General features: G+C 50.2%; 4 protein-coding genes across 4 annotated transcripts; 2 read left to right on the top strand and 2 right to left on the bottom strand.

The window, feature by feature from the left end:
• Positions 1-1,800: 1,800 nt before the first annotated feature.
• Positions 1,801-2,151, top strand: LDX57_009981 (uncharacterized protein; the record flags this gene model as incomplete). Its single annotated transcript, XM_046091724.1, has 1 exon — positions 1,801-2,151. One exon carries the CDS (start codon positions 1,801-1,803, stop codon positions 2,149-2,151), a length of 351 nt encoding a protein of 116 aa, XP_045947701.1.
• Positions 2,152-3,409: 1,258 nt separating this feature from the next.
• Positions 3,410-5,775, top strand: SEC63 (J domain-containing protein; the record flags this gene model as incomplete). The annotated part of the gene is made up of 6 exons (XM_046091723.1): positions 3,410-3,439; positions 3,495-3,579; positions 3,650-3,876; positions 3,936-4,593; positions 4,659-5,561; positions 5,624-5,775. 6 exons carry the CDS (start codon positions 3,410-3,412, stop codon positions 5,773-5,775), a joined length of 2,055 nt encoding a protein of 684 aa, XP_045947700.1.
• A 1,872-nt stretch (positions 5,776-7,647) lies between these two features.
• LDX57_009979 (uncharacterized protein) lies at positions 7,648-8,851 on the bottom strand (the record flags this gene model as incomplete). The annotated part of the gene is made up of 2 exons (XM_046091722.1): positions 7,648-8,377; positions 8,616-8,851. The coding sequence occupies 2 exons, from the start codon at positions 8,849-8,851 to the stop codon at positions 7,648-7,650; spliced, it is 966 nt and encodes a 321-aa protein (XP_045947699.1).
• Positions 8,852-12,609: 3,758 nt separating this feature from the next.
• On the bottom strand, positions 12,610-14,370 carry ALO1 (D-arabinono-1,4-lactone oxidase; the record flags this gene model as incomplete). The annotated part of the gene is made up of 1 exon (XM_046091721.1): positions 12,610-14,370. The coding sequence occupies one exon, from the start codon at positions 14,368-14,370 to the stop codon at positions 12,610-12,612; it is 1,761 nt and encodes a 586-aa protein (XP_045947698.1).
• Positions 14,371-14,686: the final 316 nt, after the last annotated feature.

The following is a 14,686-nucleotide window of genomic DNA, read 5'->3' as shown; positions in this document are numbered from 1 at the left end:
GACGGGTAGGAAAATTCGCTCATTATTCGCGAGATCGCCGTTGCCTGAACCGATCTCCCGCCGGCATCACGTCACTTTCGCAAAGACCCACGAGCTTGAAACGGGATAAGACGACATTTGCCGTGAGCTGCGACGGAGATTGCATGAGAGCTCGTCAGTTTGGTCGACTCAGATGCCTTCGCAGCCTTGATTTGCGCAGAGGGCTAGGGCTATGAGGTAAGACGTAGACGAAATGACATACTCCGTACTGTGTACACCGTAGGAGTGCTCATTGTGTAGGTTGTAGTCTAGTTACCCCATAGAAATGATACACACTGTGACACAGAAAATAGAAATAGCCCTAGGGCTATTAGATGATCAAACAATTGCATAATAGGGGGTGGATCTTGTACTACGGGCGGTTTCGTGTTAGGGCTAAAAGCTAACAGCTACTGTTAGCTAAGTGAGTGCTAAATAGTAGTATCCGAAGCTCCATCGACAAAGTACCTTGGAGTCTTAGACTTCCATGTTAGACATGTTCCAGTCGCCAGGCACTATTTATTCTCTCCACCTTTAGTATGTACTCCGTAATAGTACCATTAGCATCCGGGTAGTCGACTTTAATTCCTCAGGCCCATAATGGAAATGAAGGCTCCATGGCGAGAAACGTCCAGAACAAGCTGCCTAGAAGAAAAACCCTGAAACTAACCGGATTGGACTCGCCCCTTACTTGATCGGACTCCGCCGTCAACCCTAAGTTGGGGCCTAGGACGGGGAGATGGGCGATGAAAATTTTTTCATCCCTTAATATGCAATGAAGAATGAGTAAAAAAATAATGAACCGGACGGAGGCGTGCGTTGTCATTGTCAATTGAATAATAATTCAGGTAGAAAAATAGCGCCGATCGGACCGTACGGCAGCATCCGGGAAATCACGGCATCGATGGCCGCTTGGGGCTCTACCATTCGCTCCTGGTCGGGGCCGACAGCGGCAGGACGAGAATTTACCGTCAGACCACCTCACTCACTGTCAGTGACACTCAAAGAATTCGCGGCCAAGTGCAAACTTGTAACGTCTCCTGATCGTCATGCAGACGGATCCTTGCAATTTGCATCGTTAGTCTGCCGAGTTAAATCGCTGCATCCACCCTAGCTTTGCTCCCGGATGGCTTGATGGGTGCATTACACAGTATTCATAACTTCATATGTACTACTACACAAAGTAGTACAAAGAATTCCTAATTTTAATATCCTATTTCTAAGAAAGTCAAAGAATGGTACTATGGCGACATCTCTGGAATTAGTCAAAGAGTCCGAATTTTTGGACCGAAAACCGGATGAGTCAGGCAGAAAAGCACGACATGGACAAGTCGGCCCTACGCAATCCCTTAACTCCATGAGGCCATTTTTCACCATCGTCATTCTAGACTTGCAGGCGGTGGAGTTGGCATTTCCGTAAAAGGGGTGGATCCACTCCGGATGAATGAGTTTTTCGTGCCGGTTTTGGCCTTCTTTATTTGTTGGTTTTTTTTTTTTTTTTATTTTTTATTTTTTTTTTTTCTTTCAGTCGATTACCCGATTGGGCCGTAGTGAGTCACACCACAGCAGCCAACTCATCCCGGCATGTCGGAAGGCCCTTTGTATATAACCTCGTCCTCGTACTTCTTGCTCCCCGGCGAGCTTTTTCTTTCCCACCTCATCTCATCCTGTCAAGGGGGTGATGGTCACTCCCCTCCTCACGTCTTGACGCCCGTTACGTTTTCATTCACCTAATTCATCTACACCTTCAACCTACATTCGCCTTCTCCAAAAAGTTAGAGGATGGGCCAGAGGCACAACAGACGCCGTACACGACCACGATCTCGCAATCGCAGCATCAACATCATCCCCGTCGAACCGACTCCCCGTCCGGTCACCTTCTTCGATCCGGCTTCTACTTCCCGTCGCACCTCCGCTGTCGGTGACTCACTGGACGCCATTTCGATACACCCCGCCCCGACCTGGCACAATGGGTATATAATGTGGCAGAAACGTGAGCGCACCCCGCGGTTTGAGTCCACCAAGATGGAAGCCGAGCAGTATCGTCTTTGCGGAGGCGAACCGGGTGATGATGTCGGCCTGTGTTATCGCATGCTGGAATACTTTGATGGACTGGACTATATGAATGCGTGAGTACCCTCGTCGGATATCCTAATTGATCACCTTATTCTGACTGTCGCCGTTTTCAGTTCCCACAGCATAACGCCATTGCCGGGATGACTAGTCAAGTCCAGCATGTGGCCGTGGCTTCGCTGCCTCGATTCCCAAAAAAGTTTCATTTTCTTCTCATCCTGAAAAAAAAGGAATAAAATTGGAAGGGGTTTCTTAAAAGCAACAAAAAAGATCACAAGGCAAATCCACCGTTGGATACCCACCGGGCGCCTGTCTGCATTACCACCATGAGCAGACATGAATCTTCCCACCGAATGCCGGGGCACCAGTTTCCATGGATCCCTCTAAGTCGCCGACTTGCAGCAATGAAGATGCTCCCTGAGTGAGCATCGGATTGGTCCTACAGACTTTGCCATGCGATACCTGGTGCAGAGATTACACTGCGTGTTAGCGACGTTGAGAGCCACCGTTCTAGAGCACGGCTGTCTTCGTCGGTTGAGTTCGCGTTTGGTCTTTGGTCGACGCTTGAATTCCCTTCGCAGTGGACGGGCTCTTGGACGGCCTCAGTGTTTGCCATCTACAGCACGCAGGGATCTCGTTCCCGTCAGTCCGTCGGGATCTTCTGCCACCATCCGACAAATATAGGAGGAAATCGGTCTGAGCAGCATCATTTTTTTCCCTGTCTATTCTTGAGTGAAAACCAGATATCCGGTTTGATTTAGGAAAATCAAGCTCAGACCTTGCCTGTTGCCCCTGTTAAATCCAGTAAATAGTTGTACAGATATCAATTAGTGTACAATTTACAAGATGCGGCGAAACATCGACGGGAACACAGACCGTGAAATGGCGCTATCAACTTCAATTTTGAGTCCATTCAATGTACACCGTAAAAACCACAAAAGTAGAAAAGTTCCGGCGAGAATGACTCAGCCTCCGACCAGAAAGACCCTTCGTGGCCTGAAGATTGTGGCCAGCACATCCACCTCCAAGGGGAAGGCGGTGAGACCGGGGTCGCCCCGTAAAGGACACGGTCGATCAGAAGTGCCGATACGATAATAATCACTCGCAACCTTGAGATGCTGCGTGTCGGCCGGCCTTCTCTTCCACTCTTTTGTCCCTGCTGAAGAGAGCATGCCCATGTGCTCAACCTTTTGATCTTACTTCAACGCATATTCTATCCTCCGCAGGAACTCTTCATCTGATCGGTTTCGGTGTCCGAGGTTATTACTCTCTTTGTCCTGCCCATCGCGGGCGAGTTCTGCAGTGATCCCGCTTCACCATGTCGACAGACTACACCTACGATGACAAGGTTGGTTTCCCATATAGCAGTTGTCTTGGAACACGCCAGTTAATCTATTCTCCAGGGGCAATTCTTCCCGTTCTTCATCTTGACGATCTCCGGTCTTGTCACTCTCCCTTTAACATACAATCTCCTCAAGCCGAGCAAGGGTAAGTAGGATCTTTTTCTCGCGTTCCCCGGTGTAGAGATGGTCGCGTCTAACACTGGTGCTGGGAACAGAACTCGAGAACACCGCACCCCGAATAAAATCGGACTTCAAGCCCGAACATGGCGACCTTATTGAGGCACAGAAGCGGAAACGCCTGCGGAAGGAACGCCGCATCAAGCGCATAGTCACCGTCATCCTGGGATATGCGGTCATGGCCTGGATGGTTTACCTGATCATCGTCACGGCGAGAACGTCACCCAAGATCTGGGATCCCTATGATATTCTGGGTATCTCGAGAGTGAGTCACTTCGCGTTCTACCTTTCTCTGAACAGTCCCTAACTCAGGTGAAAACACAGAGCGCCGACGAGAAAGCCATCTCCAGACACTACAAGCGTCTCTCTCTCATCTACCACCCCGACAAGATCCGACCCGATCCCGCCAAGAACGAGACCATCGAGACTCTCAACGATCGCTTCGTTGAACTGACCAAGGCATACAAGGCGTTGACCGACGAGGAAGTCCGTAACAACTACATCCAGTACGGTCATCCCGATGGCAAGCAAAGCTTCAGCATCGGCATTGCCCTCCCCCAGTTCATTGTCACGGAAGGAAACGGAAAGTTCGTCCTGTTGGTCTACGGTGGTCTGCTCGGTGTCCTTCTCCCGTACATCGTCGGCAAGTGGTGGTATGGCTCGCAGCGATACACCAAGGAACGAGTGCTGGTCGCTAGTGCCGGAAATATGTTCCGCGAGTACAAGGACGACATCACCGACGGCGGTATTGTAGGCGCTCTGTCGTCCGGCGACGAGTACAAGGAGACGCTCAAGGGATCGCACGCGGAAGCTGGACTGGCGAAACTTGAGCAGAAGGTTCTCTCTGGCGACTTCTCGGCTCTTTCGGAGCAGGATCGCAAGAAACTTCAGGAACTGGATGATTCTACTCGCCGCAAGGCACTGGCATTGCTGTGGGCTTACTTGGGCCGCATTGACTTGGAAGATTCTACCCTCAACGGAGGTAAGTGAACCTTGATCTGGCTGTTTGAGCCCACTCTCGGTTGAACAAATACTCACTCGTCGTAGAAAAATACGAAGCCGCTCCTACGGCGCTTGCCCTCAACGAAGCTTTCACCGCCATTACGCTCGCTTTCGGTAACGTCCGTCCCATCCTGGGATCGTTCAGAACATCGCAGCACTTGATCCAAGCCGTGGCCCCGGGATCGTCTCCGCTCCTGCAACTGCCTTACTTCACCGAAAAGATTGCCAAGTCCATCGAGGGCGAGGAATCCAAGGAGCACTATAGCGTGCAGAAGTTCATGAGCCTGCCGGAGGAGAAGCGTCGTAGCCTCACCGTTGGCGCTGGTCTCCTGTCTGAAAACCAGTATGCCACCGCCGTCACTGTCGCCAAGCAACTCCCCGCGCTGGAAGTCTCCAAGGCTTTCTTCAAGGTCATGGGCGAGAAGGTCATCACGCCAAGCAGCTTGGTTCAGCTGGTTGTGAAGGCCCGATTCATCCCCCCCGGTTACACCAACGTCCCCGAAGTCAGCGCCGCGGATCTCGAAGACGTCGACCCTGACGAGGACGACCTTGACGCTCTCATGGACCGAAAGAAGAAGGGTAGCAAGGGCAAGGAATCCGTCCAGCCTCCCTTGGCTCATGCTCCGTACCTGGCTCGCGACCACTCTCCCCGGTGGCACATCTTCTTGTCGGATGCCAAGCAGGGCAAGATGGCTGTTCCTCCCTTCACCTTCACCACCTTCGACAAGCCCTTGTTTGACGAATCCGGCAAGCCCACCTTCAACGTTCAGACCCTTAAGATGCAGTTCCAGGCTCCTCCCCAGGTTGGAGACTTTACGTTCGCCATGAACATGCTCTGCGACAGTTACCTTGGTCTCGACACCAAGCTGGAAGTTACGCTGCACATTGACGACCCTGCCAAGGCAGCGGCTCTGGAAGTGGAAGATGATATTAGTGATCCTGAAGAAGGTTAGTCCCTCTTACTTCCCTTTCCCTCACCATCAGACAACTAACTCTGAAAACAACATTAGACTCCATCGCCGGCCAAATGCAAGCCCTGAAGGGCGGCCAGACCAAGAAAGCCAAGAAGCCGGATGCCGATTCCAGCGAGGAGGAGAGTGACACCGATGGAGATGCAGGCGATACCAGCGATACCAACACTGAAACCGATGTCGACGATTGATTTTTTACCTGTTAGATAGATAAGTGGCGCGAAAACAAACAAACAAAAAAAGTCAAATTCAAGAAGATCCTTTGTGACATGACCTACCAATCCATCCAAACCCACAAACATGTCTAGAGGGAGAAAACAAAGAAGATAGGGGGAAAGGAATATGAATGAATACTGATCCCGACAAAATTTTACTTCAATCAAGATACCAATCAATACCTACCACATTTTCATCGAGGCCCTGCTACATTATCTACCAGTCCATCAGTCAATCAATCTTTCATCTCTTTCTGGCAAATAAGTAAGTAAGCAAGCAAGCAATCTAGACTATCTATCTATTCAGGCAATACTGGAATTTGATGGAATGGGATAGGGCGATTCAGAGAAATCAAAACTACAAACAGCCCAACATTACACATTTTCCTTCTTTCACTTTATCTATTGGTTGTGTTTGATTCTTTTGAAATGGTTCGTGGCGTGATCATTTTATGATTCCCTTTGATGGTTCTTTTTGTTTGTTTGTTTCCCCTTTTCCTGGGGCTTATTTTACTTTTGTTTTTTTTCGGGAGGGATGTGATGTGATGTGCTGAGCTGAGTTGAGCTGTGATATGTATGTGCAGTCCAGTCTACTCAAGCACGCGCACATGAATGACCTCTTACCTTTTATCTTTATCTTCTCTTTTGTGCATATCGACCTTTTACCCTGTCTGTCTGTCTGTCTGTCTGTCTGTCCACGTTCTTTCCATTCCATTCCTTGTCTTATTAGGTATTAGGTATATATATATATGCATGCATTAACTTTGGGAGTTCTGTTGAATTCTTTTCTTTCTATCTCTTCGTTAACTAAAACTATGGCTTGTGTCTTTTTTCTATTATTACTTTTATTTTTATTTTATTTTTATTTCATGGTTTGGCACATGTGCTATTCTCTTCTCAATCCTCGTTTCTACTCAAATGATATGATATCAGTTAACCTTTTTATAGGTAGAGGTCTATATAGGGAATCTAGTTAGCTAGATAAAACGTGGGTAGGAAGGAAGTATATATACACCTTACTTATAGTAAATGTATTTCTCAAATTTAAAAAAACATCGCTTGATTTGGTTTCTTCTATCTCTTTCTTTCTTTCTTTCTTTTTTTATATCCCTCCTTCCCAGGTTCATGTCCACGTCTTATTTGGCATGTTTAAACCGTTCTACTTACCCCATACAAGCCAAGTAAAGAATAAGACGCACCACCGTAAATGGGAAAGAAAAGAGAAGAACTACATAGAGAAAGCAAAAAGCAACGATAGATATCCATACTGAATACATCAAGAACGAAAAGTCCGAAAAGATTTCAACGAAATACCATTGCGGGATATTTGGATATATATAGAAAGAAATATGTATGGAGACAAATCATTGCAAGCGTGATCAAGTCGTAAAGTAGGTGTAACGGAAGAAGTAGAAGTAGAAATGAAAGAAGAAGATATAAAACCATAGAGCAGGCAAAACTGTAAGCCGATCTGTTAGGGTCTCAGGAGCCGAACTGATATCTATTTGTTCGTGGGACCGAACAGAGAAATAACTGGACAATGCACTTGCTACGCTGGGGTATTCTGGAATGGTCTGGAATTGGAAATTGTCATGATGGGGGCATGAGACGATAGGGTTGGGGTATAAACGCCATAGTCTGAGGAACGAAGGTGAGGAACAAGCCGGACTGAGTGAAGGTATAATGATCCTAAAAGAAAAGGAGATTTGACGGAATTGTCCGAGAATGCATATTTATCTCTGGGGCGAGGCAATGAGAAAGAGAGGGAGGGAGGGGGAAAAAGTTGAAAGACAACTCGGAACACATAAGAGAAGGACGATATCCTAGGAATCGGTCCTATAGATACGGCTACCCACACGGGAAATTCCAGCCAGGTGCAATACCGGAATAAACGGTCTGCTGCGGCTCATGAAGATGCAGGTTGTAGTCTCCGAGGATATCAACGGACATGCTGGCCGGGGCTGGCATATGGTGGCTACCGGGCTCGGTGGTCATGCCAGAGGGGAGGCGACTTTTCATCAACTCTCCACCACAGTTATTGTCCATGTAGCAGAGATAGGGGTGATCCTGATCGGACACGGAGTGGACGGGTTCCTGGCATTTGGTCTCGGTAGGATGACCCGCCGGCATTATGGGTGGCCGGGGTATGGCCATGCCGTGGAAGGATTGATAGTTGGGATAGTGGCCCGGAGGATTGACTGGCTGGAGCGGCGGATAGTCCCACTTCCAGGATGCGCCAGATTTGGGCGAAAGCTTGGTGGGGCTGCAGTTACTGGACGAGGGATCCGGTGGAGTCGCGGGCTCCGGGGATGGATCGGTTGTGGGACTGCAGCCGGTCGAGGTGGACAGAAACCGCAGATACTGAAGGTCTTCAGTGTCTTCATCTGGCTCCTCCGGATTCTCCTCGGCCTGCTTGATCAGCCCTAGACGGTCCAGGATCGCATGCGTCAGTGGATATCCGTCAGGAGCTTCCACGAGAGGCTCCCCGGGAAAGTCTTCTTTGTTGATGCAAAGCTTATACAGCCTCTGCAGAGCTTTCACGACAAGAGAGTGGTGCGATTCGAGCATCTCGACGAATCTAAAGCCATCATGCCAAATCTAGGTCAGCGTCACCTCAACGACAGGAACAACAAGGACAAGCTGATTTCTCACCCGCGCGAGTAGACCTTCGTCTGAGTCGCCTTTCTCTCTCGGAACAGACAAGGATGATTGTAGGCCGAACAACGATTACATGGTTGCTTCCCATCACACTAGCATGAATGAGTATGACTGGCCCATCGAGTGACTTGACGAGGCCGAAACAAGTGCAAATGAACGATCCAGGTGCCTCCACTGTTTCACCAACCTTGGTTTTCTTGACTCTGCACCGATCGCAGGCTTTCAAGACATGCTTGCGCTTGACTCGAAAAACCCGCTGGTCGTGCTTCTCGTCCCCTAGACCCGCGCGCGACTCCAGGTTGGACAGCGACGATATCGTCGAGAGGTCATACATGGCATCTGGAAAGCCAGGAATGTGGGATTTGGGACGAAGCTTGGGTTGTTTGGACATCATGGTAGACATCTAAACGATATGACAAAGAGCACAAGCAAGTGGAATAGAACAATTGCACGTTTCCTGGGTGATCAACTGGTTCAAAAAGGCTGCAGCGAGGAGCCCTGACTAATAATCTATAGCCCAGGAGGGGTTTAGAAGAATAAAAAAAAAGTTCTTTTAATAAATAATCAAAAAAGGAGGGGGAGGGGTAGAAGTGGGATTGCTTTTAGAGAAGCAAGCAGGTGGGGGTTCAGCCAGATATTCGTAAGGGGTAAACAATTTGAAATATAAAAGCATAACCAGAAAAAATAAAATAAAATAAAATAAGAGAGGCTGAGAGATCAACTTGATACCAAGTTTATCAAGAGAAATGATGCCCCGCATATACACCGACAGCGCGACACCCACGACAATGACTTCCCCACCTTGCGATGTACACCGAGGACGACTTGAGGGTGACGTGGATTGCGCTCTGTCACGATATCAACCGGTACGGTCGCTCGACGTCCCTCGGACCTTTGGGGCGATGGCAGCCTGGCAGGTACATCAGGGGGGGTCCCCGCGGGTGAATTTTTTTCTTTTTTTTCTTTTTTTTCTTTTGTGTCGGTTGTTGTTTTCAGATACAGGTGATCAGCTTCGCTGGCTTTGACATGCCAGAGGGTCATGCCTGTCAACGGTCCGAGCCGTCACCGCGAGGGAATAAAATGGAGAAATTAAAAACGATTAAGAGGAAAGAAACCATCGGCAGTAGCCGGACATTACCCTTGTCATTTGGGCAGCGACACGCAAAGTAAGCATTCAAATCACATCACCTGGCGGGAAAGATGGTCAGTGACCCTCGTTGCCCGCAATCGGAGAGAGAGAGAGGGAAAGAGGGAAAGAAGGAGAAAGATCATGCAGGTCTCATCCCGTAAGCTGGCGGCAGGAGGAGAGGCACATATCCAAGGCATGGAACATGTGCTGCAGGATCGAGGACGATTTTGAATCGGTGAAAAGAAAATCAGCTTATGCCATTCCTGGGCGCGTATCGGCTGCTCGAACCATTGTCATTGGCGCACGGATGACCATCACCATCACTTTTAAGAACTATCGTATGCAGAGGGTGAGCGCGTGCCTCCTCTTGACCCAGCGCGACGCCAAGCGGACGAGCAATCCAATAGGCAGTTTTCGTGACATGCTGTCAAGGCAAATCTTGTCCGATAACTGCGCTATACAGGTCACCTTGATTGCATCTGGAGCTGCACAAAATCCCCCATTAACTCTCGCTCGGATAATCACCGCGGCAAGATCGGATCGAGTTCAGCGCGGCCTTTAATTCTTTCCTACCAAGATTTCGTCACACAGGATTCCATCGACACTGGGTTTCGGCGTACAGCAAGCAGTGAGAAGATGTGCTTATTGGTCGCTGCCCCTAAGATTTGCATCCCTGAACACATTCCCCCTACAGGGGATCGCTGTCGTGCAAGAACCAGTATAGTAGGCGAGGCATTAATGGACTTTCTTTTTCTTATGCCTTTCCCTCGAGGCTTGCATATCATCTGACGGGCAGGTGTGTTGAACAGCCACTTTGTCCGGTAGATTGTTCAGAGTCAGTCGCGCTAGCGGCCCTCTTGACGAGACTGGATCCGAATGTGCCGCCAGAAGAGCTCAGCCCGACGGACTCGAAATGGTCTGGGGTGCACAGAAAGGTGGCACCAAAGCCTTGACTTCGTATATATCTATGCACGTCCCGGTACGTCAGGTAACGCCCTTGACTGTGTCCAAAAGATAGAGCGTCAAGGGGGTGGGGAAAAGAGATGACAAGGCAGGACAAAACAAGGATTGAGAGGGGGAAACAAAGAAAAGCAGAGAAAGGACCACTCAACAATCCCATTTCTCAAGACGCATGTCACTTCTGATAGATAGATTTCTGACAGAGCAGGGATGAGCATCCTTCGCTCCCTTTCCCCCCCTCCTTAGTACAGGTGCTAAGAGCCAGGGCCAGGGCAGCCGTACCCCTCTCTCTTTCTGCCCGTCTTGGGGCCTAGGGGAGCCTCTCCGGGACCAATGGAGGGGACACGGCGAGAGAGAATGAGCGTGTACAGGGACAATAGGTCCGTTCACACCCTGTCGGAGGGGGAGAGAAAGACAAGGCGGAGGGGGGATATTGCTGGCATCTTTCTCCACCGCGGGCCTCGAGCCCTCGCGCTGAAGAACTCGAGTACCTCCCCCGTATGTAGAATCTGGTCGCTACTGTATATTCCCAGAAGCCTTTTTAGAGGTGCGACGTGGTCCTAGGGGACAGAGAGAGTGATTTGCAGTTGATATGGATGGCCTTTCCAGTCTCGAAACTTCTTTTGCTCTGCTCTTGTTGTCTGGAAATCTCTCCATATTCATTGATTTCTTGACGATGCCGTCCATGAAACCTGTCAGTCCATACATATCATTGGGTTTCACTCGCGCGATCAACCGCATGGCGATTGGAGGAAGAAGTACAACAGTCCGGGAGCTGGTGAGAAGGAGAAAAAGAAGGAAAGAGAAAAGAGAAGGAAAAGGGCGAATGGCGGGAGCTTTTCCCTTTCCAAACCCTCCCAGTCCGCCTTCCTTCGTTTGTTTCTCTCCTCCGTCGCCCTTCAATTCCTCGCACAGAAAATATTGATTACAGGCCTCCGTGGTCTCCTAATCTCGGGTCCCCCTTGTAAGCCCATCGATCCTTCTTCATCTGCCAAAGAGCATCATCCTGGTATTCCTTGCATATCATGACATAACCCGGCGTATTTCTCTTACACAGGGCTCACGATGTGGAAGGGGCTAGACAAGGAAGAGAGCCTGGGTTTCAATTCTGATCGGTGAGTCAGATGCTGGGATAGGACAAGACGGTGTGGTTAGAAGTCCGAGTAAGTCCATGGTAGGCACTACTCCCTTCCCCAGAGGTCTATACGGAAATACGTGGAGACAATAGTGCTGATGCTTAAAAGAAGATTATCAGTGCATACACAGCCGGTCTCCTTCCCCCTTCCTTCCCACCTACCTACATGAGCCTTGCCTAGGCAGAAGGCTTCCATGCATATACATACCGGCAGGCAATATAGGCAACTCGGGGGTCATCTCACCGACGACTGCGGAGGAGACGGGGACCGCCACTTTAGGCAAAGACTATGGCACATAACAATGCCTTGTTCAGCGCGCAGGGCCAACATGACACTTTGGATATACTGTACATGTGACCGTGCATCCATCCCCTCGCGCCCTTCGTCAGGATGATAACCAGTGCCCAAGACCAAGACTAACAGCCGAAGTCTGATGCCGGAGATAGACTTAATCTGCCAGATATGACGACAAGGAAAAGCCGCCTTCCTTGGCAATAAGATACCTGATAATTTGACACGAACACAGTCTCAATGCTGACCCAATGACCGAATTGGCGAGAATCGGAGTAACCGTCCATCCATTGGTGCTCACTAGAAGCCGATCCAGACCCCGGTTCAAAAGCAAACAATCAGGGCTAATCAGAACCGAGTAAGACGCAACGGCAGAGACCTGCGGGAATTGGGTGACCGGCGATAATAATAATCAGAATAAGAAAAGATAAAAAGAAAAAGAAAAGTCAAAAGAAGTAATGTGCATTTATGGTCATAACAGGATATTCTACCCGGCCAGTTGAAGACGTCAACGGACCAGGGAGACAAGAGAACAAATGGTAAAAATAATACAGAGAATTTCTCTCTTTCGCTGCCTTGAGGACAGGAACAAAGCTAAGAGATGTTTTTTTTTAACCCCCTTGTCCTTCATTTGATTTACAAGCGGTCATCTGAAAGAAGGATGCTAGCCTCACCAGCGGCTAGTACGTCGAAACTTTCCTCGCTGGTCGCTGTCGTGGGAGAACTTGCATTCACGCCGTCCGGGAAAACATACTCTTTCTTCTCCCGACTGGATGGAACATCCTGGTTCCCTGAATGCGCCTGCCACGACTTGTCTCCAATCCACTCCATTCCATCGCCGGCTCCATGAATGTCCGCCTTGCGACGGGCCTTCTCGCGCTCCATGAGAGGAAGAATAGCCGGCTCCGCGGCCTTTGACTCATTTTCGCCACGGGGGAGAAGAGCAAGGTTGCGACGATGCCATTCGCCAAGGAACATGCCGTCGACGTCTACTTCCCGGCGCACGTCCAACCATTCATCCATATCCTGGCCGTAAAGCTCGCGCAGCTCTTGCGGCCCTGTCGTTCTGAAATTCTTCGCCCAATGTGGTTTCGCCCCCATCTCGCGCATAAGCCACTCGAACGCCTCGTAATACCGCTCCATACACGGAGGATCCCGGAGATATGGTCGGTAGAGAGTCGCGTTGAGATACAACGTGGGTCCGTCGGCGCATGTAGGGTCAAGGAACGGGCGTGGGTTTCGGTTGTGCGTCGTGTCGGACACTCTCACCTCGATTGGACAATGCACCCACACGCCTTGGACAGGCAGCGGGATCCGCGCGGTTTCCATGTCGCCGTGGAGCCAGGCGGACAGACGGGTAATAGCCTCGGGACCCTTTTCCAAAGGTAGTGCCCACTCGTTGACAAACTGCGAGTACAAACAATTCATCAACAGGCCTTGACGGGCCGGCTCCACCGCTTCAGTCACTGTTGACTCGGCCTTGAACCCGTATTGCAACCCAAACACCAACCACTCCACCCACGGGAGGATTCGGGGGACATAATTCGAGAGGGCCAGCAGGTTATGGTACACATGATATCCAAACCATTCGCCGTAGAAGTTTGCGGGTGGGGCCTGCAGAGGCCGATCGGTTTTATCGGCATGCCACACAATCGCACTCTTCAGATATGGCATCCACCAGACGCGAACAAACTCATGCGAGGTCCACACCCCAGTTGACCACTCGTCCAAGACGCTAGACAGCGAGCGCCGGGTCTGTCGCCAGGCGATATTAAACGTGGGTTCCGCCTTGAAAGTGATCTCCACAATGATGCCCAGCGCTCCGAGAGAGATCAGAGCCGCCCGGAAGAGCGCCGCGTTACTGGTCGCGCTGCAGCGCACCAACTGCCCATTCGCCAGCATCAAGGTAAGAGACGTGATACACTCAGAGATCAATCCATGGCACAGAGAACTCCCGTGCGTACCCGTTGTAATCACCCCGGCGATCGACTGATCGTCAATGCTACCCAAATTGGACAGGCATAGGCCAAACTGTTCCAAATGTGCGCCCAAATCCCTCAGTCGGATCCCCGCCTCCACCGTCACCATCCCGGTCTCCTGCGAAACGTCCAGCACCCGGTTAAAGTCATCCAGATTGACCAGCCACGCCGACGTGCAGGTCAGGTCGGAAGGCGAGTGGCCACTTCCGACAACCACCAAGCGACGACGACATCGCCGAGCCAACGTCACCACCTTCTCGATCTCGGGAATTGACTGCGGTCGCAGGTATAGTTCGGGTCGCGAGTAAAAGGTCTTCGCCCACGTGTGGTGGAGATAGTCGGAGGAAGCGCGGAAAGGCACCGCGGGGTCGAGGCGCGAAAGCTCTCGGAGGACGGCGGGGTCGAGGTTCGGAGACATCGCGATAGACAAGAAAAGATAGATAGGGAAAGAAAAATGAAAAAAGAAGCACCAAGGGTTCGGATGAAGCGCGGAACCAATCAAGACATACTGAAGGCTGCAAAATTAGTAGTAGGCACCTGTCAGGATTAGGATTGCCCCAATGAGGGGGGAGAGGGGAAGGTAGAAAGAGGAAAAAAAAAAAAAATTGGCCCTGTCGTACGATGAAGGGAAAGAGCAAAGCGGCGGATGATGAAAAGGCAGCGACGGATGACGGCAACGCGGAGTGGGTCGGACTTCGGTCCGGTCGGTTTTCGCGCTGATAAGATGGAAGAGT

Source organism: Aspergillus melleus (genome assembly GCF_016097325.1).
Source record: "Aspergillus melleus strain CBS 546.65 chromosome Unknown contig6, whole genome shotgun sequence".
Classification (NCBI taxonomy): domain Eukaryota; kingdom Fungi; phylum Ascomycota; class Eurotiomycetes; order Eurotiales; family Aspergillaceae; genus Aspergillus; species Aspergillus melleus.
The sequence above is the reverse complement of the archived record's forward strand: the minus strand, read 5'-3'. Positions and strand labels throughout refer to the sequence as shown.